Here is a 24,883-nt window from a genome sequence, read left to right on the forward strand (position 1 = left end):
ATGGCACACATTGAAGCAACAAAAAATAATGATAAAAAGATGTGAAGAAAAGTTTTGTGCCAACTTAATACGAAAAACAATATAATCAAGAAAAGCTGACGAATTTCGGTTACTTCATTGCGTGCCATGAAAAGGGTCTTGCGTTCAAAAAAATAAATGAATCGTGAGTTCAGTTCTGTGTCTAATTCTTCTTAAGAATATCGTCTTTTTACCCTGGTAGCTATATTTTTAGTTTATTAGAGGGACTAAGGGTGAGGGCATTTGTAGCCACGAGACTAGTTATTGCAGATTTTCAGTCACGGGAATAGTTATGGTGATGTGTATTCGCGTGCCTGTTTGTTACGTGATTTGAGTCTTGCGACTAGATGTTGTGAAATTTATATCACGAGAGTTACGTGATGGTAATCGATAGTTAGGTATGCTTAATTGTTACGCAATGTGATCTGATTTTCAATCTTTTAAAAGACTCATCGGTCACGTATTTGTATTCCACGCTGGACAAATCAGAAAAAAGTATCGGCGAAGCCAAGCGGAATTTGATAGGCACAAATCAAGTGCGTGCCAGTTTAAGACAACAATCTTGATGGGAATACGAGCAGAATCAAATCAACCAGAAGAAGCCAAGATAACAAAAATAAGACAAAAACAGGAGAGGTATTACCCCCAAGATGATGTACCAACTTTCCCGAAAAGCCACCCTGTTAAAAATTTATTTTTTCACTTCCCGTAGCTATGAAGCGCTTAAGGAGCTCCGATCAGAGGGTTCAGGAATTATTGTGCTGAGCATGTGTACCAACATGAACATTATTGTTTATGCTGCTGTTTAAAGAGTCAAAACATTTATTTAGCTTGTTTTAGAGCCTTTCGGCAGAGGACGGGTTGTAAACAGAGCTATCAGTCACACCATGCGCGTCAGGCACACATGAGGGACGTCGATGCCGCGCGTAGGCGTGCAATTTCGGAGTGCATAAGCGCCGACTGTGAACTGATATTGTTGATTTTTTAACCAGTGTTTGAGAACTGATATTGTTGATCTTTAAGCCATAGGGTGCCTGTCATGGCAAGCAACAAGAGGGCAAAGAAAAGAGGACACATAAGCGCTCTGTCTGGTCTCTTGGATCCTTGTTGGTCGTGCTCATAGGAACGCTTTCATACGTTTCTTGAGTATCAGAATACTAATAAGGTGTCGTACAGTAGATGTTCATTGAACTGTCTGCCCAAATAGGTACTTTCGGAAACATTTAGAAACGACACTGCTTTACGTATTGACTGTAAAGATGGCGTCCTTCAGACAAAACATTATATTGTTTTATAATATCATGTAGTAGTATGCTTGAGAGCAGGTTTTTTAGATAAAAAAAAGCAATGATAATAATAATGAATTATTATTAATATTATTATTATTATTATTATTATTATTATTATTATTATTATTATTATTATTATTATTATTATTATTATTATTATTATTATTATTATTATTATTATTATTATTATTATTATTATTATTATTATTATTATTATTATTATTATTATTTAACGTGCCCTGTAACATCCGTAAGGTCTCAGTGCAGGCACACGCGAAAATAGAACAGTATAAAAACAATGAAATACACTCTTCAGAAAAATGAAACAAACAGTGAAAACATGCAGAAAAAAATCTGCGTAAAATGGGAAGAATAAACAGACAATATTAAAATCATAGAAAGGAAGGGAAAAAAAAGAGTGGTGAATACACACAACTATGTTGAAACCTTCCTGGAAGACGGAAACATGAAAGACTCTGTACATTGTGAAGAACTATTTAAAGCAGTGCAAAGATGAGATAAAGCCCCGCCGCGGTGGTTTAGTTGCTAAGGTATTCGGCTGCTGAAACGCACGTCGCGGGATCAAATTCTTGCTGTGGCTTCTGCATTTCTGATGGAGGTGGAAATTTTGCAGGCCCATGTGCTCAGATTTGGGTGCACTCTAAATAACCGAAGGTTGTCAAAACTTCCGTAGCCCTCTACTATGGCATATCTCATAATCGTATGGTAGTTTTGGGACGTTAAACCTCACATATCAATCACCAATCAAGCTCAGCTAAAAACAATGATAGTAGACAGTGAAAAGCATCAAGATCATGAGAGTTAACGTTAAAGAAATTTTGTGTTCTATCAATAATAGAACATGTAAAGAAATTTGCACGTACACAAAATGGTCAATTCTCCCTGATTGACTTACGTGCAATTCGATATTTTACACAGCTGAGAAGCAAAGGGTTAGATATCATACCGCCAACTACTTTGTAAACATATAAATTCAGCGCGATTTATGGACAGTGATCTGATATCAATGATAATATTGTGGCAGTGTTGATACACTATGCAGAGTAATCTTTAGCAAGACGATGGGGGTAAATCCTTATGAATTCTTTCTGGGCTTGCTCAATGGCGTCACTGCTAGAATTCACGGCGTTATTCCAGGCCACAGAAACTTATTAAAAGAGGAAGACATATGGCAGCACTCAAATTCCGGAAAGCTGTAGGAGAACTGAATTTTAGAGAAATTCTGCAAACGCGACCCAGAGACGGAAGATCTCGTGGGGCAGTACGTTTAGCATGAGCAAAAAAGTACAGGATGCTTTCTAAAATAACAGCTAAATCACTGAATTCATAAGCCTTATATACTGACATAGAACTGACAAAATATCAAAATGACACGATAGATGTTTTGTGAGATATACTCATAAACTTGGCCTTTGAAGTACTCTGAGAAAGGTTATTATTGTTACACCATTAAGACAAAGAACACTAATCTCACTGCAGCAAGCGACAGTGGTTAAGTGCGTGAATTTTCCTAAATATCTTTATGTAATATGCATAGAAGAGAAAAGAAGAATAACGAATTGCAAAATGAACATTGTTAACATGAATTAAAAATACAAGCGGGTCTAATACCGACTCTTCAGGGACCCCACCAGTAACTTTGTACAAGGGAGACGTCTGGTTGTTTACATAACGTGATTTATTCAGCAGATAGCTGTGAAAGATATTCACAACAGACGAGTCAACATTACAGATTGCATTGAAAATGGGTGGCGAAACAGTCAGCAACACCATTCATTTCGACACCGTCTTTCGTCCAGTCCAGTTCAGTAGCCTGAAGGACCTGTCACTTCGGTGAGACCGTTTGCCTACATACTTCCAATACTCGGCTTGCCAGTCGGACGCGTTTCATTTCTTGTAGTTCAATGTATGACGAAAGAATGACATATTATGTGGTTGCCTGCTGACACGTCCTCCCACACCCCCATGCCCAACATCAATGGAGAGGTCCATCGCGAAGCTTGGGGTCTCACGTTCTGTGCCTTCGTAGAGAGGTCCTCTTCAGACGATCGGCATCCCGTGGAGGGCTGGACAGAGAGGAACAAAATGACCCGATATTGCGAAATTACGAAATTTTATAAAAAATTGGGCATATTTATTCACCATGCACCCAAAACTCGACAGATCCGAAGCGGGAGTACGGAGGCATATGCAAACCCAGGCCCTCCCCAACCCCATTTATTATAAGAAGACATACCCAGATATCTATTCAGATGATACTTCCGAATTTCGCGACTGGAGCCTCGCCACGGTGGTCTAGTGGCTAAGGTACTCGGCTGCTGACCCGCAGGTCGCGGGATCAAATCCCGGCTGTGGCGGCTGCATTTCCGATGGAGGCGGAAATGTTGTAGGCCCGTGTATTCAGATTTGGGTGCACGTTAAAAAACCCCAGGTGGTCAAAATTTCCGGAGTCTTCCACTACGGCGTCTCTCATAATCATGCGGTGGTTTTGGGACGTTAAACCCCACAAATCAATCAATCAATCGAATTTCGCGGCTGGACCTACGCATCACTTAAGCACATTCTCTGGGATTGTGGAGTTTTAGCAGGTGAAAACAGTCTCTCAGCTGAATGAGGCTGCGGCATGGTGTGCGACTGCGCTCCAACCTTCAAGATCCACTGTGGCCCATTCAGCAAGTCCGTGAGGTGGTGAGGAGACCAGGTCTCTGGTCCTCCTCGAGGGAGGCCTACGCTCAGGCCACGAATTGGCCGGAATGAACTTGTTACCACCACCAACTCTTGTTCCGTTTGTATAGGCGTTTAGAGTGAGTTCGGCAGAAACTGAACTTTTCCTTTTCTTGCTGAATGAAAAATATTAAGCCTTCTTGTGTGCGCGATCTTTATACTTCAGAGAACTTGTAAGTTCAGGGGAGAACCAGTTAGCATATTTACAATGGTAACAACAACAACAACAACAACAACAATAATAGTAATATTATTATCATTATTATTATTATTATTATTATTATTATTATTATTATTATTATTATTATTATTATTATTATTATTATTATTATTATTATTATTATTATTATTATTATTATTATTATTATTATTATTACGAATACCACTGTATGATTACGAGAGTCGCTGTAGTGGACGGCTGCAAAAATTTTGACTATCTGGCGTTGCTTAACGCAGTGGAGCATTGTGAGGCGTTTAGATACAGAAGAAAAAGAAGACGCCTATTTATCTCTACAGCAGCCATTTCCGTGGATCAACTTTTATCATCTCACAAAAAAGTGTGGCAGTTTTTTATGGTTTTTTTTATTTCCCAAGACTGCAAGGCATAACTGACAGCGCTCGCATCGCTATTTGTAGTGACGCACCTGACCTCAAAAAGACGTGACGCTTTCGAAGGAACACATATTTCCTCAAATACGCCACGTGCGTGGCAGCTGGCGTATTTTGCGAACGGCGCTTTGCAGAAAGAAGAAGACCAATAAAAAATATTAACGCGAAGCATGCACATTTCACCCCGCAACAGCATTCGAAGCCGCGAGCGCTTCACAACGGTGCCAATCAACGACTCGCACAAGACTTCCACAGTATGCTAGCATTTTACCGGCCGAGCGACACACTCCGAGCTTGCTCAAACCCGGGGTTTTCTCCATGGCGACACCGTCAACTAAATCACTGGTAATAGCACTTGTCGTGGCCGCCGTCATGCTCGTTCAACTGGCATTCGTCGGAAGGCATCGAATGTTCTCTCAGGTGTGTTATAACTGCGCAGAATGTTATTAGGTTCCAAATGTTTTCCGCTTTATTACCAGCTGCTCAAGTGATATTAGCAAATGTCGGGGTGGCGAAAAAACTGCTAGATGAGAGAAGGCTACCTGTTTCTTTATAGCTGCCTTTAAGAGTGTGTGGCTCTCTATGCTATCTGTAACCACAAATATGGCGTCCTCAATTACCACTGCTTGTAGCGGTAATTGGTCTGACATTATCACTCCTAGTGTTCATCATCATCATCAGCCTGACTACGTCCACAGCAGGACAAAGACCTCTCCCATGTTCCGCCAGTTAACTCGGTCTTGTGCTTGCTGCTCCAGTTTATATCCGCAAACTTCATAATCTCATCTGCCCACCTAACCTTCTGTCTTCCCCTAACCCACTTGCCTTCTCTGGAAATCCAGTTAGTTACCCTTAATGACCAGCGGTTATCCTGTATACGCGCTACATTCCCGGTCCATGTCCATTTCCTCTTCTTGATTTCAACTATGATATCCTTAACACCCGTTTGTTCTCTAATCCACTCTGCTCTCTTCTTGCTCTTAAGGTTACACCTACCATTTTTTTCCATTGCTCGCTGCGTCGTCCTCAATTTAAGTAAGCTGAACCCTCTTTTTAAGTCTCCAGGTTTCTGCTCTGTAGCCAAGTACCGGCAAGATACAGCTGTTATATACCTTCTTCTTGAGGGATAGTGGCAATCTACCTGTCATAATTTGAGAATGCTTGCCAAGTATGCTCCACCCCATTCTTATTCTTCTAGTTACTTCAATCTCGTGGTTAGGCTCTGCGGTTATTACCTGCCCTAAGTAGACATAGTCTTTTACAACTTCAAGTGCACTATTACCTATCTCGAAGCGCTGCTCCTTTCCGAGGTTGTTGTACATTACTTTCGTTTTCTGCAGATTAATTTTAAGACCCACCTTTCTACTCTCCTTGTCTAACTCCGTAATCATGAGTTGCAATTCGTCCCCTGAGTTACTCAGCAATGCAATGTCATCGGCGAAGCGCAGGTTACTAAGGTATTCTCCATTAACTCTTATCCCTAACTGTTCCTATTCTAGGCTTCTGAAAACCTCCTGTAAGCACGCGGTAAATAACATTGGGGAGATTAGGTCCCCCTGCCTTACACCCTTATTGATTGGTATACTGTTGCTTTCTTTAAGAAGCACTATGGCAGCAGTTGATCCCCTGTAAATTTCTTCCAGGATGTTTATATATACTTCATCGACGCCCTGATTCCGCAGTGTCTGCATGAAGACTAATATTTCTACTGAATCAAACGTCTTCTTGTAATCTATGAAGGCTATGTATAGTGGTTGGTTATATACTGAGCATTTCTCTATTACATGATTGATAGTATGAATGTGGTCGAATGTTGAGTAGCCTGTTCGAAATCCTTCTTGTTCCTTTGGTTGATTGAATTCTAATGTTTTCTTTACCCTGCTTGCAGTTACCTTTGTAAATAGCTTGTATACTACAAAGAGCAAGCTGATCAGCCTGTAATTTTTCATGTCCTTGTCATCTCCTTTCTTATGTATCAAGATGATGTTAGCGTTCTTCCAAGACTCTGGTACTCTTGCAGTCAGGAGACACCTCGTAAACAGGGTGGCTAGTTTTTCTAACACAATCTGTCCTCCATTTTTCAGCAGATCTGATGTTACCTGATCCTCACCAGCAGCTTTGCCTCTTTCCATGCTTTCCAAAGCTTTTCCTACTTCTATCATTACTGGTGGGGTGTCATCGGGGTTACTGCCAATTCTTATGGTATTATGGTTGTGGTTTTCCCGGCTACTGTACAGATAACTCCAATTATGAAGTGCGAAAAAAATAAAGCAGCCCCACTTCCCGGTCACCGGTTAAACAGAGGATCTGGGGGCGTCTCTTTCGTTATGCCAATGAAGTCGTATGTTTTGCCAACCTTTCGGATTATTGTTTTATCACTGCTCTTTATTAAACACTTTTTGTTCGGCTCCGAAACGCTAGTACAGTAATGTTGCATCTTGATCGCACCATTTATACACAGAAGTTTACAAAGAAGCTCTAGCATAAGACGCTCCGTTTCGTTGTATTATTGCAATGTCCTAAACGCTTTTGATTAAGTTTTGAGGTAATAGTATATCCACCACCTTTTGCAACCACAAAGTATAACGTGACATTGGTGGGACTGTGGTAACACGCACCCCATTTGTAGAGTAGAGTAGATCGTTGCAACGGTGACACACATCCACGTTGTGAGATTCACCGAGAACCAGCTGACTGTGGTGGTGCTCCTTTTCAGTGCGAGTTTTAAGTAGTGAAATATCGCCAATTTTCGGAGCACAAACGTATTCAATATGATGAAAAGTTTTCTCTTGGCCACACACGTTTTTTCTGAAACATACCCATTTTTTGGGCTAACTGTTGCCTTCATTTTTAGTGGAGTAGGGGTGACTAGCGAGACTCACCCAGTGTCAGTGGTGCACACAGGATTGCGCTGCCCTCAAGGCTTGGCATGAATCCTGGACATGAAAGGCTCGACAAACAAAAAAACTATTATGTCACACTTACTGCAAACAGAAAATACCCAGGTTCCGGAGTGGTTGTCCTTGTTTGTTTCGTTGCCGTATTTCATGTGTGTAGTTTTGTGTGCGCGCCAATGGTGTATTATGTTGTCGATTATTTTAGCTATGAAAAATAGCAATTTGGAACACACGTAACGAAATGAAGATATTATTTGATGCGTAGAGCTTGAAGGAAAGTTTCTAACTCTTGATTAATTTTGATATCCTTGAATAACTCGGCTAACTTTACATTTAGCTCCCACTGACATAGCGTGGCCGTAGCTCAGCATTAAACTCCCGCTCCCAAGCTAGCCGACTCAATAGATTAGTCGTTGAGCTACCACAGTTTCTCATTGCACCTGGAAGGATACAAGTGAAATAACACCTCCTCGTCAAGGTGTTCATAGAAGCACTGTCACACACTGGTGACACTCACTACTACAACGAGCTTTTTTTGTCGCTCTGCTCGTTTTTTACAACGCAAGGAGGACCCGAGAAAAAACTTCAATCTTTCTTAACCTAATGCTGGTGGTCATTCCTGCTATTCAACATGAGATTTTGTCTGAATCAAGCCGTGGTAGGAGCCACTAACAGAATACACCTTTCGTCTCGTGACGAGCAGCTATGAGGACTAAAAGTTTCTTTTGTGAGGTGCGAATGTGAACAGTGAGCGTTAACGTATTGAAAAACAATTACGACGACTAACAGCAGACATCCCCGTGCAGTGTATGGGAACGTTAAGGTAGAAACTTCAGGACGTCTGCACAGGGACCTGTAGTTAATCAGGCGGAATTCGTATCAACCAGCTTTCACGGTTATGGGAGCTTCCTCAACCTCCGAAGAGATTATCACCGAGTCCTTTGAACTCACTTTTGCTTTGAAAGAAGGCAGGAAAAGCGTAGCATCTCGTCCTTCATTAGCAGCTGTTTTAAGCACAATACGCAGTTAAGAGCCGCCTAAATTGAAACTAAACGTTGTGACATGCACTACTCCTGCTGCTCAGTCCTGTCAAAGAATGTGCGAGAGGTGTTTAGGCAGTGATACACCCCTTTTCGTCTGCGGAATCGAGTACAACAATTCTGTTCGCGTCGTTTGCTCGAAAACAATCTTTGATACGGCCAATCGCAGCCAGCGCCAGTCAATCTACTTGTTTGTTTGTATGAATGTTTGTTTCTTTGGCTGATTGTTTGGTTTTTGTCTTTCGGCCCCTATTTTGTCTGCCCTTAAGTGAGTAATCACTATTATTTATGTCAACTCACCAGATTCATTTCTGATTTCAGGTTATCCAGTGTCGGCACTCTTATCACATAGAAGCCACACAAGTTTAAATTACTTTGCCTTATTTTTATTGTAGTTTTCGTAGCACACAGTCTCCAAGACAGCACCATCGTAGAGGACAATGTCGTGACATGTCAACGTGCTTTACTAGGTCCACTATGCTGCCTAAGAAGTAGGAATCACTGTCAATTTCCCTGCAAAGCTATTCACAAATTGTTTCCACGAACTCCGCGTGACTGACATCGAATTGACAGCTGTTGATAGTATGTCACCAGTTGCAGTCTTCCCGTGACGTTAGATTTGTGTTAACATGCCACAGCAAAGCTGCTGCTTCAATACGGAAACCGTAATTGCAATTTTGAATGTCTGGGTATTGAATCATATTTAATGTATTCGAAAGCACTAAGACCCGTTTTGGGGGCTTTTTGACACTCGCAATCCATTTTTCGACAGGAACTTTTAAATTTCTGTTTGTGTCAGTATATATATTAGGTTGGGGAAGCCAAGTCACTGTTGTGCGAATGCCTGTGACTTGTAGTTTAGTCCAAGACGCTTGGCTTCTTTACCTGCCTTTTTTTTCGATTTTTCCTCTTTGTCTTTCTTTTTTATCATCTACTTGCCGACCGAATGTTCAGGTAACTCGCTAACCATTGTGCCAGCAGAATACATTCTAGGCTTCAAACAGCCGATGTTGCCAGTTGAGACATTCGTTTTATTGCGGCATGGTTCAGGTGTTTATTTAGCGAAGCCATGTTAGCAATCGAGAAGGCGATAATGCAGTCGGCGCCCTAATACGTCATCGTTTTGTACTCTTGAAGGCGAGACTCAAGCGTCTCTAATTTTTGTTTCTTGTGACGCAGCTTGCGCAGTGTGACTGCCATACGTCAGACTATCAAGAATCCACTGAAGCCAAAATGCCGAGCGTCACCGACGATCTTGACGAAAGGCTCCGAAGGATCAATACATACTGCGAAAAATACGTTGACGTATTGCAGGAGTACGAACGATGGGACGATTCGCTCATCAAGAGCAGCGTGAGTTGCGCGGGCGGTCCGCGCTCCCTGTACCTTGTGGACAATCGCCGCTTCGCCTTCTGCGCCGTCCCCAAGGCAGCGACGTCGAGCATCAAAGCGCTCATCTTGCTGGCCCAAAACGCCTCTGCGAAGTTCACCGACGCTGATAGCATCTACAACACCTTCTTTCACAGGTTCCGCTTACTGTGTCCGAGTGAATACGTGCGACACCATGTAGTCACCAACTACACTCGAGTGATAATTGTACGACACCCGTTTGAGAGACTCGTGTCGGCGTACGTTAACAAGGTTCGAACAAGCAGGCCGAAGCTGTCTGCGGTCAAGCACCTTTACAAAGGTGGATTTAGTGGACGTGGACCGAATGGGACTTACACGTTCGCCGAGTTTGTAAAGATCATACTGAACATGCCTGTGCAGAAGTGGGACTCACACTGGGCGCCCTACACTACTCGGTGCAGGCCCTGTACCATGAGGTGCGTAGTTTTTTATATCTTCGCACTACTATCTTTAGAAATAATATTACAGTATGTTTATGATATCACAGATGTGTGATTGTGCGCAATGTGTGAAAGAACAGACATTGGTCGGCAAAACTATTCAGTGTACTAACTCAGGCTATTTAGAAGTATTAGTAGAATAGGAATACAATGTACCATTTGTGCTATCATGCGCATTGTGAACACGAACGTGCATAGCTCTGCAAATTGACTCATTCGACTCACTCAGGCTCGCCCAGGCTCCTATTAAGCCACGAGTCTGACTAGGGATGATTCCAGCTGAGTAATACCTTGGTGAAGCTAATAATGATAATCAGTGAGGTTTTACGTCCCGAAACGCGGCTTCGTTATGAGAGGCGCTACAACGTATGGCTTTTGGTGAAACTGAGTTAGAATTAGTCGGGTTGAAAGAAAACAGTAGCAAGACTGCGCCGAGAGAGTTTGGTAAAAAAAAAAAACTTCTTCTACACTCTAAGCCACAAAAAAGAAAGTGGGTTCGTCTTTTTGGGGGTAACTGCATTGCCACAACTATTATTTCCCAAAGGATGAACGATTCGTTTTTTCGAGAGTGACTGTGAGGGGATGAACTGTTTAGTCCTCGGTAGTTTTGAGAGGTGAAATGAGAAGAAGTAAACGTTACCCCTGTATGGGAGGAAGTGACTGCGTAGGGACAAACTGTTAGTCCCATCAGTTGCTCCTTCTAAAAAAAAATCAACTTATTACAATTTTTGGTTGAACTACCGAGAACTGAGAGTTCAATGAATGCATGTGATGACATATGGAATACACAAGAAGTAAATTTAGAAACGAGCTACAGAACATTCGCGACAAATACACAGGATTCAAACTAGTGACCATTGCATCAGCAGTCGCATACGCTAACCACGATACCAAACCCCAGACCACAGATGAGTGAGAATCACAAGGGCATATGTACAGGGACCATCTGGACGCTGCACGTTCTGCCATGCTGCTCAAACTATAGAACATATCGTATATTGGACCTAATTAAGCCTTTAGTGTTTGCAGGCAACTATTCGGTGATCACGTTCGTTATTATGTGAAATGCGTTGTATATGTATTCTTGCGTGTGTGGTTTGAGCGCATTTGTGTGCTTGATGAGTGTATTGGAAGATTATTTAAACTCCAACCAAAAATTTTTGATAGATCCCATGAGTGTATATCTTCATAAATACATGATACATACATAAATGGAACCTGAACTTGGCAACGTTTAACGCTAGAACCTTATCTAGTGAGGGAAGTCTAGCTGTACTATTCAGTAAGCTAGAGGGTGTTAAATGGGATATAACAGGGCTCAGTGAGGTTAGGAGGACAAATGAGGCCTATAGGGTGCTACAGAATGGGCACGTCCTTTGCTATCGGGGCTTGGCAGACATAAGCGAACTGGGAGTGGGGTTCATAATTCACAGAAACACAGCTGGCAACATAGAGGAATATTATAGCATTATTGAAAGGGTGGTAGGTATCGTAATTAAACTCAATAGGAGATACAAGATGAAGGTGGTACAGGCTTACGCGCCTACATCCAGCCATGATGACGCTTCAGTTGAAAGCTTCTATGAAGACGTGGAATCGGCAATGAGTAAGGTAAACACACAGTATACAATACTGATGGGAGACGTTAATGCAAAGGTAGGGAAGAAGCAGGCTGGAGACCAGGCAGTAGGAGATTATGGCATCGGTACTAGAAACGCCAGAGGAGAACTAGTAGTAGAATTCACAGAACGCAATAATTTACGGATTTTGAATACCTTCTACCGAAAACGAGGAAACTGCAAGTGAACATGGAGAAGCCCTAATGGCAAAAATAAGAACAGAATAGACTTTATAATGAGTGCACACCCAGGCATCGTGCAGGATGTGGAAGTGGTTGGCAAGGTACGATGCGGTGACCATAGAATGGTGCGGTCTCGAATTCGCCTAGGCTTGAGAAAGGAACGACAGAAACTGATACGCAAGAAGTCAATCAATGAGCTAGCTCTGAGAGGGAAAGTACAGGAATTCAGAGTCTCGCTTCAGAACAGGTACTCGGCTGTTAATGAGGAAACCAACCTTAGCATAGATACAATGAATAAGAATCTGACGAGTATCATTACGGAGTGTGCAATGGAAGTTGGAGGCAGGGTAGTTAGACAGGACACTGGCAAGCTTACCCAGGAAACGAAGAATATCATTAAGAAGCGTCAAATCTTGAAAGTCTCAAGTGCAACAGACAAAATAGAACTGACAGAGCTTTCCAAGTTGATTTATAGGCGTAAGGTATCCGATGTAAGGAGGTATAACATGGAGAGAATTGAACACGCTCTGAAAAACGGAGGAAACGTCAAAGCAGTGAAGAGGAAACTTGGAATAGGCAAAAATCGGATGTATGCACTAAGGGACAAAGAAGGCAAAATAACTACCAATATGGATAAGATAGTTAAAATAGCGGAGGAGTTTTACAGAGATCTGTACAGTAGCCGGGACAACCACAACCTTAATACCATAAGAATTTGCAGTAACCCAGATGACACCACACCAGTAATGATAGAAGAAGTAAGAAAAGCTTTGGAGAGCATGCAAAGAGGTAAAGCTGCTGGTGAGGATCAAGTAACATCAGATCTGCTGAAAGATGGAGGACAGATTGTGTTAGAAAAACTAGCCACCCTGTTTACGAGGTGTCTCCTGACGGGAAGAGTACCACAGTCTTGGAAGAACGCTAACATCATTCTAATACATAAGAAAGGAGATGACAAGGACTTGAAGAATTACAGGCCGATTAGCTTGCTCTCTGTAGTATACAAGCTATTTACAAAGGTGATTGCTAACAGAGTAAAGAAAACATTAGAATTCAATCAACCAAAGGAACAAGCAGAATTTCGAACAGGCTACTCAGCAATCGACCACATTAATACTATCAACCAGGTAATAGAGAAATGCTCAGAATATAACCAACCACTATACATAGCCTTCATAGATTAGGTGAAGGTGTTTGATTCAGTAGAAATATCAGCCGTCATGCAGACACTGCGGAATCAGGGCGTCGATGAAGTATATATAAACATCCTGGAATAAATCTACAGGGGATCAACTGCTACCATAGTGCTTCATAAAGAAAGCAACAGAATACCAATCAAGAAGGGTGTAAGGCAGGGAGACACAATCTCCCCAATGCTATTTACCGCGTGCTTACAGGAGGTTTTCAGGTGCCTAGAATGGGAACAGTTAGGAACAGTTAATGGAGAGTACCTTAGTAACCTGCGCTTCGCCGATGACAATGCATTGCTGAGTAACTCAGGGGACGAATTGCAACTCATGATTACGGAGTTAGACAAGGAGAGCCGAAAGGTGGGTCTTAAAATAAATCTGCAGAAAACGAAAGTAATGTACAACCTCGGAAAATAGTAGCGCTTCGAGATAGGTAATAGTGCACTTCAAGTTGTAAAAGACTATGTCTACTTAGGGCAAGTAATAACCGCGGAGCCGAACCACGAGATTGAAGTAACTAGAAGAATAAGAATGGGGTGGAGCACATTTGACAAGCACTCTCAAATTATGACAGGTAGATTGCCACTATCTCTCAAAAGGAAGGTATATAACAGTTGTATCTTGCCGGTACTTAGCTACGGAGCAGAAACCTGGAGACTTACAAAGATTGTTCAGCTTAAATTGAGGACGACGCCGAAAGCAATGGAAAAAAGTGGTAGGTGTAACCTTAAGAGACAAGAAGAGAGCAGAGTGGATTAGCGAACAAATGGGGGTTAAGGATATCATAGCTGAAATCAAGAAGAAGAAATGGACATGGGCCGGGCATATAGCGCGTAGACAGGATAACCGCTGGCCGTTAAGGGTAACTAACTGGATTCCCAGAGAAGGCAAGCGGGTTATGGGGAGACAGAAGGTTAGGTGGGCAGATGAGATTAAGAAGTTTGCGGGTATAAATTAGCAGCAGCAAGCACAGGACCGGGTTAACTGGCGGAACATGGGAGGGGCCTTTGTCCTGCAGTGGACGTAGTCAGGCTGATGATGATGATGATGATGATGATGATGACTTAAATACGTACATGATTGCATGTATTTATAAATGTTCCCGTGTGTGTTGCCGTCGCTATGTCAAGCTTGCTTTTTTCTTCGAGTACAAAGTGCGGCTGGCAATGGCATTCAGCGAAAATGTCTGTTTAATGACAAAAAAACGATAACGTTTAAACAAACAACCAAGTTTATTACGAGACCCGTGTCAATTTTCCTACATGATGCACACACATCAATTGAGCAACTTTTAAGAGGACAAAATATATGATAGGTTTCCTGCACTTTAAGGAGAGACAATAAAAGAAACAATGTTTCATTTGAATAGATGCCGTCTAACCGACTTCCAGACGTGCAACCACCCCATCGACAGCTGCTGAGAACGTGTTTGCAACTGCAAGATATTGACATTCCTCGGAAAGTGCAACGCTTTTAGTCATCAATTTTTTGAAAAAGCGATTTCAGAAGCATTCATTATTTCAGACTGAGCACTTGCACTTGCACTTGTAGTTACGTCCAATTGCGTAAACATAGATGATACCTGCTTTTTCACAGAACCCGTCGTAATGCAATTGAACAGTTCAGAACGTTTTATGAAGTTCAAGAAGCCTGTTCTCGGGCTTGGCGCTTCAAGCTTTCACTGCGATACGCTTGTGGGTCCACCTATTTATCATTGAAGCTTGCGCTTCATTTTAGAGATATAAAACTAAAACATACCTTGCATAGCTACAAATAAGCGAAATCACCGATGTGGTCACCGACTGCCTGTGTTAGCGGCGTGAAACCAAGCTAGACATGTAATGTTAACATGTTATCCTAAATTTCAATAGTTGTTCAATGCTTATTCCTGCTTCACTGAAAGCAAAACAATTTATGAACAGCTGTACTTGCTACAGCTAATGGCTACCACAATTCGATGGCCTAGCCTTCACATTTGTATTTCTATAGCAGATGGGACAGCACTCGAAACGCAGTGTAGCACAAGTTCATTAACCATGCGAGTTTTGTTCGTGAAGAATTTCAGTGTTAAACCAAATGAGCTTGTTACATATCAACAGCACAGAGGTAAACTCGTGCAGCGATGGCAGTCTTGTTTGCACTCACTTTTCAGGCGATATTTAAGTCGGCGCGTAGCATTTAGATAGCTTAGCACTTCATTACAGTAGCAGATCATGGTTCCTACAGCACAGAGATGATTCAGGGCACTACAAGAGAGATGATTCACCAGCACGTAACAATAACGCATCCACAACACAGTGGCACACGAACGAAGGTTAGCTTGCCGAGAACACGACGCCATGCAATAATACAGCTTTGGCACTTTAGCGCTTTTTAAATGCGAAGCATTTCTTAGCAAACTTCGGCGACTTTGAGCGCATCTATCTATCTATCTATCTATCTATCTATCTATCTATCTATCTATCTATCTATCTATCTATCTATCTATCTATCTATCTATCTATCTATCTATCTAGCCACCTACGACTTTTTGCTCTCCGGGCCATTTCAATAATGGTATCGACACAAACTTGGTATGGCATAACATGACTGTATGAAGAACATATTTGACTAGTCATAACATGAAAATCATGACACGTATGTCATGTATTTCATGATTTACATTTCATGGTCCGGCAGCTATTTTGGTGGTTTTGTTCGTATGGCATGCTGCAAAACTGGTATGGTACGGCAAAAATGCACGGCGAAAACAAGCGACAGACCCTAAGATGAAATTATTGACATGCGTGTCATGTAACAACATCACTACATGCCTCGCTCATGATGCGCTCGCGGTCGTTTCGCTAGCGTCACATATACCAATTTTGGTATTGCAGTACGTGAAAGAATGACGAAGGTATGTGAGTGAGGCAAACATGATAATCATGAGATGCGAGTCGTGCAACAACATGTCTACATGCCATGGTCATCGTGCGCCGGCGGCCGTCTCGCTAGCTTCACTTATACCACATTTGGTATTACGGGACATGAATGGACGACGAAGGTATGATACAGGGGCAAGCATGATAAACTTGAGATGCATGTCATATAACAACATGACTACATGTTACGCTCATGATACGCTCGTGGCCGTTTCGCTAGCTTCACATATACCAAGCTCGGTATTACGCGACGCGAACAAACGACATAGGTAAATGACACATCCAAATATGATAATCAGGACATCCGTGCATGAAACAACATGACTACATTCCATACTGATGATTCTCTCGTGGCCGTTTCGCTAGCTTCACATATGCCAAATTTGGTATTACGCGACGCCAATGGATGACGAATGTATGTGACTGGTGCAAGCATGATAATCATTAGATGCGTGTCATGTGAGAACAGGAGTACATGCCACAGTCAAGACGCCAATACATTTTGACGTGACCCGATGCGCGTGCTCGCCGGCGTTCATTTCTTCGCGTAACGCCGGCGTTGCTATTCCAGGCGTCCGGCCTGCCATTTACTCGCAGGCGCGTGCGGCGCTGCGTTGCTTTGACGCCGGCGCGTTTCAGCTCGTCCAGCGTCCCTCGGTCACGAAAAGAGGGAGACGCAGTGTTTTCTGGATAACGCATCAGCGCCAAATGCAGAATGTAGCATTTCGCGCCGGTTGCCGTCAGGTCACGCCAAAGGACGCTGGTCGCACCTGGCGTCACACTATAGAGTGCTCGTGTTTCGCTAATGTAGCCTCGCTGTGCCCTGCGTGCACGCGCTGCAACGCTACAATGGAGTATATTGGGCCCTTCATGATGCGCTTGCGGCCTTTTTGCATGCTCCACATATACCGAATTCGGTGTTACGTGACGTCAGTGGATGACAAAATATATGACTGGTGCAAACATGATAATCCTCACACGCGCGTCAAGTAAGAACGTGACGGCATACCACAATCATAGCGTGCTCGCGAATGTTACTCTTGCTCCACATATACCAAATTTGGTATCACGTTACTTCAATAGATGTCGAAGCTAAACAACACATGGAATGATGATATTCATGACACGGAAGTCTTTTACGGCATCATTCAACTCCACCTCGTAACCTTCTCTGATTTTAAAGGGACATACCAACATTTCTCCTTCGTGCTTCGCATATCATCGATTCCCACTGTACATGGGATCTGCCAATTTTTTTAAGGACGGGGTCTTACACATTTGTTTACATGTATTCTATGTAGCGATACACAGTCGCACTAGGCAGGAGTGTCAGCCATCTTCTTTATTTCTTAACCCTTCCTCTTCGTCTTTCTCCAACCCTGCCTAACGTCCACGTACACTCCCCCTCTTTGAAGACTCATCCCTCCTGGGGTAATACATGAAGACGCTTCCAATAGTCGCAAGCTCCAGCACTCCGTCATCGTTGGTGTAACCAACCCTTTTGAAAACGCCCTGTTGCATTGCGATCTGCACCATGCGATAAGTTCCCATGTACACCTGCTTTGTGCCGGAAAGGCCTTTTCTGACGAGCACCAGCTCGTTCAGTTGTATCTGATGTATCCGCGTGTTGTGGTGGTGGTAACATTTCCTCTTCAAAGTTCCTTTTCTCGGTATCGCTGGTAGGCTTCCGAAGTTTTTCGTTTTTCGCACAATCTCAGGTGGTCTGAAATGCCAAGTTCGTGATCAGCAGGAAGAGCAGGTACCTTTCCGAAAGATGAAAAATATGGTCTACAGTCGATGCTCGCAGTGTGCGACCGATTGTGATGAGCAACAGCTGCCTCCAAGCAGATTTCCATCCGCCCTGAAAACCTGGGCACATTGAAATGAACTGCTTCAAAATCCGAATGCTTCTTTCAGCCATGCCATTTCCTGCAGGATGGTACGGAGCACCGCGTCGAAATACAATTCCTCCTTCCTTCACCAAATCTTGCAAGCGCTGACTGAGAAACGCTGGTCCATTATCTGATATTACTATTTTCGTATTCTTTAACATTTCTCAAGTCAAATGAGCGATCAAAATATTTGCATCTTCGCTCCGAGCAGTGCAGCCACAATTCTTGTGCACTGGTCTGTTGCCACTAGAAAAGACTGCGTTTTTCTTACTTCTGGAGCCTTCTTCTGAAGCTCTGCAAAATCCAGATGAATGAATTCAAAAAGTACGGCGGAATGTTGAGGCAAAACCATCTCGTCTGTTCTCTGAAAGTACTTGGCTTTGTGAACTTGACATTGATGACAAGAATGAGCATACCGTTGAACATCCTCTTTTATGTGTTTCCACAGGAAACGCTGACGAATCTTTTGATTTGTCTTCCAAAAGCCGTCATGTCCACCTAAGTGCGGGGAGTCGTGATAGAGTTCCAAAATTTGAGGCACCGTTGTTTCTAGGACTGTGAACTTTCCTTTGTAGAACTTAAGTTCTTCAGTTCCCTCCCACAACAATGTCCGCCAGCTGTAGCAAGCGCCTTTTCTCATAGCTGAGTGCTGAGTTCAGATCAGACCTGTAATTGAACGTGATCGCTCTGTCTCACAGCAACACCTTGTTCTCACTGAAAGAGCTCAGAAAGCTTGCTTTCCACTCTATCCATGACTTGTTGCTGTGAGCGTTGACACGCCATTCGTACAAACTGTTGGCTCTGCCTGATAAGAATAATCGCATGTTTTTCACTTTATCGTCGTCGCTGTGCAAGTAGTTTTCATTGCATGCATACTCGTGAAACGTGAGCCAGGACCCGGGACTACTAGACTCTCCGTCAAACATGTCTGGCTTCACGTGTTCGCGACTTGGTCTGCTCAATCTTTCTATCGCGTTAACAAGCAAGCACATTAAATCATTTTGCTGCCTATTCTGTTCTTGGTGCAGTTCAAGAAACTTGTTGATCAGCTCGACGGAACTTTCATGCGAAGCAGTGGTAGCAGGCTTCACGCCGTTTCTCACTGGAGTCAGCACGAAATTCTCATAGTCCTGAAGTTTGATGTTGATCCTCACCGTTCTTTTAGCAAGTAAACAGTCTGGAGTGAGCTTCATTTTAGCACTTATATAGGAAACAAATCTGCCAGGGCTCACTGCTTTCGAAAGAGCTAGTTCCTCTTCACCTTGAGTCGTTGCAGTCAAGATTCGGATGCCACGGCGTTGATTTGCTCCAATAGTGAAGTCCACCCCTGTCTTGAATGTCCGCACAGAAAGTATACGCGGCTGCGCCAATTTGTAATGAAACACATTTGCACTAGGCTGCGGTGTCAGCAATCTTCTTTATTTCTAACATCTTCTTTATCTTCGTCTCTCTCCAAACCTGCCTAACGCCCACGTACATTCTATATAAACAATTTTACTTTGCTCCTGACGTGGTTTCCGTAGTTGTCATGACCATTTACACTAACTCAAACTGTTAAACTGCTTAGTACTTTTGGGGACTATTTGCTTCGCGCACGCTGAGAAAGGTGCATGAAAGTAAAGGTTACTCCGCATGGTACAACAGTTTCTCCCTTTGTTTGCACACAGCATTCTCGTTTCGCAGTTAATCTGTCCACGGACTAAATGTTGGTCGTAGGCACGAGATGCAGCACTTACTCCCATTTCGCTCCCTTTTAGCTCCTTTGTGGCTTTGAGTGTGAGTGATTCGAGCCTAAAAAAGATTTGTGAGCATAGATTCAGGTGAGGCATAGGATAAACTTATATGTGCTGGACGTCACGGAGCGGTTTCCTGAGGATACAGACTTCGCACTCTCTCCGAAGAAGTCGGAGATCTTACTTTTTCCGAAGGCGTGCCAGGGCTTGCAGAACCTTAAACCTTTGGATACCCTGCCGGTCAAGCTGCAGTCTCGGGAAGGAACGATGTGCCGACAGTGGAGTTTATGAGGATCCTGTGCCTGGGATTTGACGCGTTATACTGTAATGAAGAGGCCATTGAGTGACTAAAGTGTTATTGATTGATTGATTGATTGATTGATTGATTGATTGATTGATTGATTGATTGATTGATTGATTGGTTGATTGATTAATATGTGGGGATTAACGTCCCAAAACTACCATATGATTATGAGAGACGCCATAGTGGAGGGCTCCGAAAAATTTTGACCACCTGGGGTTCTTCAACGTGCACCCAAATCTGAGCACACGGGCATACAACATTTCCGCCTCCATCGGAAATGCAGCAGCCGCAGCCGGTATTCGAACCCGCAAACTGTGGGTCCGCAGCCGAGTACTTAGCACTAGACCACCGCGGCGGGGAAAGGGGTCAGGTGAGCAACATCCTGCGCCTAATCTCTTGAATTACGAGTAAGCCTGGTGGTTTGAAAGAGGTTCTTCTCATACAGCTTTCGATGCGTTCTTTATTAGTCATGTTAAATGTATGGTTTCGTATTTACTATGGATTGTAACAAAGATGAAGAAGATTTATACGCTGATCAGGGTTGTGCTCAAGATGATTCTGGGAATTCAACTGACTACCAGCACTGAGCGGCTTATGAAGCTTAGTTTGTGCAAGGTTGAGCTGACTCATGGGCACTTTGCAGCACAGGTGGCATGTCTGTCCAGTGCCAAGATTTGTTTGAGGATCTTATATGAAGTTGGCATTGCGGCTTCAAGAGTAGTGGTGTCTCAAGGAGTCCAGCTCACACGTGAATAGCGACATGGTATCACTGTGCATCCTATACTGACCAAGCGCAACATTCATCCGGTGCACCATACAGGCCACCGTGTAATTCAAGCTTGGGCAGTTTTTCAAAAAATAGGTAGTAATACTAAAGAGGTTCTTTTTGTGGATGCTCTGCAGTAGAGTACGTGGCGTGCATTTGGGGTGTCAGTCATTGACAGTAAAGGGCAGCCAGTGTCCCGGGCCTCAGTCTGTACAGAGCAGGTGACAGTTGCAAAGGAGGTCGCTATTGTGTTAGCTCTTCAAGCAGCAGAGGTGCCTTGTGTGGTTTACTCGGATTCAAGACCAGTCGTTCAGGCCATCTCCGCGGGTTTGATTTTGCATTAGGTGGCCATGCTCATTCGGAGTGTTCGCTGACAGACCAGATGGGTTGACCGTCACAATATATCTTGCTTTCGAGCACGCGTAGAGGCCATTGATCAGGTTAATTTTCATATCAGTGCTCACATCCTTCACGTGAATTCAATAACCGTGTGGGAGATCGTGAAACTTGTGGGGAGAGGGGGAACATTGACCTCAGAAATGATCATTCGACAACAATTGTTGTAGTGCGAGATCAGAATGACGAAAAAGAGACAAAAAGAAGACAAGCGCTCGTCTTCTTCTTGCCCATTTGTCGACGTTGTGATCTCACACTATATCAGTTGTCATGCCATACCAACTAGCCCAAACTGCCCCACCCGTTTGACAACGTTTCCCGAGATTACGTCTAGCTACAACCTGAAGCGGAGGTGTTTTACTGTCCCTATTTCTAGGCTAAACAGAGCCCATGGAATCACTTTTCAATTCCCACAGTCGGGTGCATATCTCTGCCCACGAACATATTGCTGAAAATACAGGCTTTCTTGACGAGTGTCTTCGTTGTGGCCTCGAGAGCTGCTCGCTTAGCCACTTGCAATGGCAGTGTCCTGTGAATGTTAACGATCATTTTTGTGACGAAAACTTATGGCGGTAAAGCTTACACAGCCCTGATTTGGGTTTACAACTACCTTCTGTCCCAAGCGCCCTGGTCATTGCGGAGTGTTTTCACTTTCTTGCTCCAACCTGCGTGGAGCCGCCGACAAGTTGAGGTGCTCTTAGGACTTCATTCATATAGTCCTTTTATTTGAACTTTATTCAACTAGCCCCTTTATTCTAAATAAAAGTTCTTTGTGTGCATGTATGTGTGAATTTATACAACATTAGTAAAATGAACGCCACTTTGATTAACGTTGACCATCTAAAGTCTTTGAAGCAAATTCTAATCTCAGCACATGAATGTGTTTGTATATAAAATTTTTGTATAATGTCAAAATTGCCAATGGCACTATTATTATCGTGTTATTTTATTTCCTGTTATTTTTGAGGGACGATTTAGGTACCGAAGCGCGAGAACTTACTAGATACACTCATTTCACTGTTGTGGCACCAGGATCATAGAAGAAATGGTTATCTCAAGACCAAATAATCTTGTTATATAAACGATAGCAACAGCGATCCAGTTGGTCGCTTAATGCGTTATAGTAAAACTTCCTTTATCACTGTTTACCCAAAACGCTGTAGTCACACAGTATTCAAAACTCTTCATATATGCTACGATGCAATTGCACATTACGAAGGGCCTTGACACACAAATTTTCCTGGCTAACGGAAACTTTGGCGATGATATTCACGAAAGCCCACAAACGGATGGTACTGCATTGCATATACAGCCGAGTAAAGCCAAATGTGTCTGTACACTGCGCAAGCTAAACGTACAAACAGTTATAATTACGCTAACATAGCATGAAAAAACCGGCTTTTGAGGGTGACCATTCGACGTAGGCGCAAATGGTGTAGCCTCACGTGGCTAGGAGATGACGCAGGGAGGAATTCATTATAGGCGCACGCCGGACAGTGACGTCCAGGCGGCGACTCTACTGGATATCAGGGTGAATCTGAACACGTGCGCCCTGCGCGCATGTTTCAATGGCGATGCCTGAGGTTAACAAGTCTTCAGGGAGTTCCCAAGCCATTTTATGCTTGTGCTTCAATATATAGTTTTCCATCGTTTTTCATTTTATTTGGCGGAACATGGAAAGGTAGGCTACGTTAGAGCTGGCTATCCAAACATCATACCAGTATTGGACTATATAAACACACAAAGAGCAAAATTAGAAATAAAATAAGAAAAACTCATTGATTTGATTGATATAATTTCTATGTGTAATTTAACGTCCCAAAACCACCGTATGATTATGAGAAACGACGTAGTGGAGGGCTCCGGAAATTTCGACCACCAGGGGTTCTTTAACATGTGCCCAAATCTGCGCTGTAAGCAAAAACTATCCGAGTTTGGGGTTTTTGCGGCTCATGACCTCTGAAAACTCTCTCGTGTTTAAAATTACTACCTTGTGTAGGAGTAGAAGATGGTACATGACATATTTTTACCACCACCTTTCAGGCAAATAGTAAAACGATGTCAAAATCCAGTTTTACCACATAGGGAGTTTTCTTTCACGTGTTTTGTAACCTGCGTTTCAGAGTTTATTACCACGTGACTGCAAGGTGCAGCTGCTTCGGTGGCTTTTGCCCCATACCCCCCATTGTGACACTCTCAGTGAATCCTCAAGGTACGCGAGGACCAGAGATCTTTTTTTTTGGAATCGCCGTGCCTCAGGACTGACCTCGAGTCAACGCACTTTCACTGGAACTGCGGACAGCATAAGCACAACAAGCGAGAACAGCATTCTGTGAACGAAAAAGAAAAAAATACTGAAGGGGGGGAATCTCAAAAAAAGTAAAAAAAGAAAGAAAACCTGCTGTGAAAAGTTGTCCTGCATATTTTTGCAAATTGTTGGCTTTTTTTGGCGGTGGCCTTGGAGACAGACAGTGCAAGAAGCTTGTTTTCTGTGTGGTTGGTTGGGCTGATGGACCTCACGTGTTTCCTACATCATCGAGCAACCGTGCGCTTCTGAGCGCCTCCGAACCTGCATGTCGCGGATATCTTGCTTCCGAGCCAAATTGTGAAGATCTGCCAGTGGTAACAAAATTAATCTGGTGTCATCGTCAGTGCTTGCCTAATGAAGAAGCAATAAGCGAAATGCTTCACTCTGTCGTCGGCACCGAGCCGCGGCCGCCAGTGACCAGTGGGAGTGTGTTGCCGGGGCAGGAGAAAGAAGCATCGCATATATTTTGTTCCACAGTGCGCGATGTCTGCATGAGTAAAGTGCTGCCCGAATTGCCCACCTCATGCACCAACTGTTCTCAAACATGTAGCGCGAAGCCGATACGAGGCAGACGGAACCAACAAGCGGCTGCCGGTGAGCAAGAAGAGAACCCGCACGGTGGACTTTCGTTGGAAGTATGCATACATCGCCCCGTCCCCATAAGATAGCGGTCACGTGTTCATTTGTGTTTGAAATGACGACAAAATTCGCACAGGATATGTGTTTTATGATCGCCAGCTGTGTTTCATCCGATAGCCGTGCTCCTCGAAAAGGCCTAGTACGCCGTCGGTAAGAAGCTTGTGTGCAGGCGTGCACCGCTCCTCTACACCCGTTGTGATGAAGACGTGCTGCTACTGTGTTTCTGCACCGTCGCTCAATGAAAATCATTGAGCTACCATGGTTTGTGCGTACTTAGGTATATTTTATGAGCTTGTGCATCAGCAGTGGTAACACGCGTGGGGCCATGAGCCCGGTGTGTCAAGTAATTATTAGATACTCACAAAGGTAAGATCGGGTAGATTTATAATAAAAGGTTGGTGTGACATTTAGTGCCCTGCAGCCCACCTTAAGTTTACGCTAGCACCATCAACCGTTGTTGTTAATCAATGCAAAAAAGCGCTCTC

The 24,883-nt window shown here is 43.3% G+C and overlaps 1 protein-coding gene across 1 annotated transcript in view; it reads left to right on the top strand.

The window, feature by feature from the left end:
- The first annotated feature begins 4,862 nt into the window (after positions 1 to 4,862).
- LOC142768605 (carbohydrate sulfotransferase 11-like) overlaps positions 4,863 to 24,883 on the top strand; it is a 30,120-nt gene continuing 10,099 nt past the window's right edge. The window contains exons 1-2 of the mRNA XM_075870618.1: positions 4,863 to 5,081; positions 9,778 to 10,424. Of these exons, the coding sequence (XP_075726733.1) occupies positions 4,980 to 5,081; positions 9,778 to 10,424 (749 nt within the window). The 5' untranslated portion in view covers positions 4,863 to 4,979. The remainder of the gene's footprint in view (positions 5,082 to 9,777; positions 10,425 to 24,883) is intronic.

This window comes from Rhipicephalus microplus, chromosome 8 (assembly GCF_043290135.1).
Source record: "Rhipicephalus microplus isolate Deutch F79 chromosome 8, USDA_Rmic, whole genome shotgun sequence".
Classification (NCBI taxonomy): Eukaryota; Metazoa; Arthropoda; class Arachnida; order Ixodida; family Ixodidae; genus Rhipicephalus; species Rhipicephalus microplus.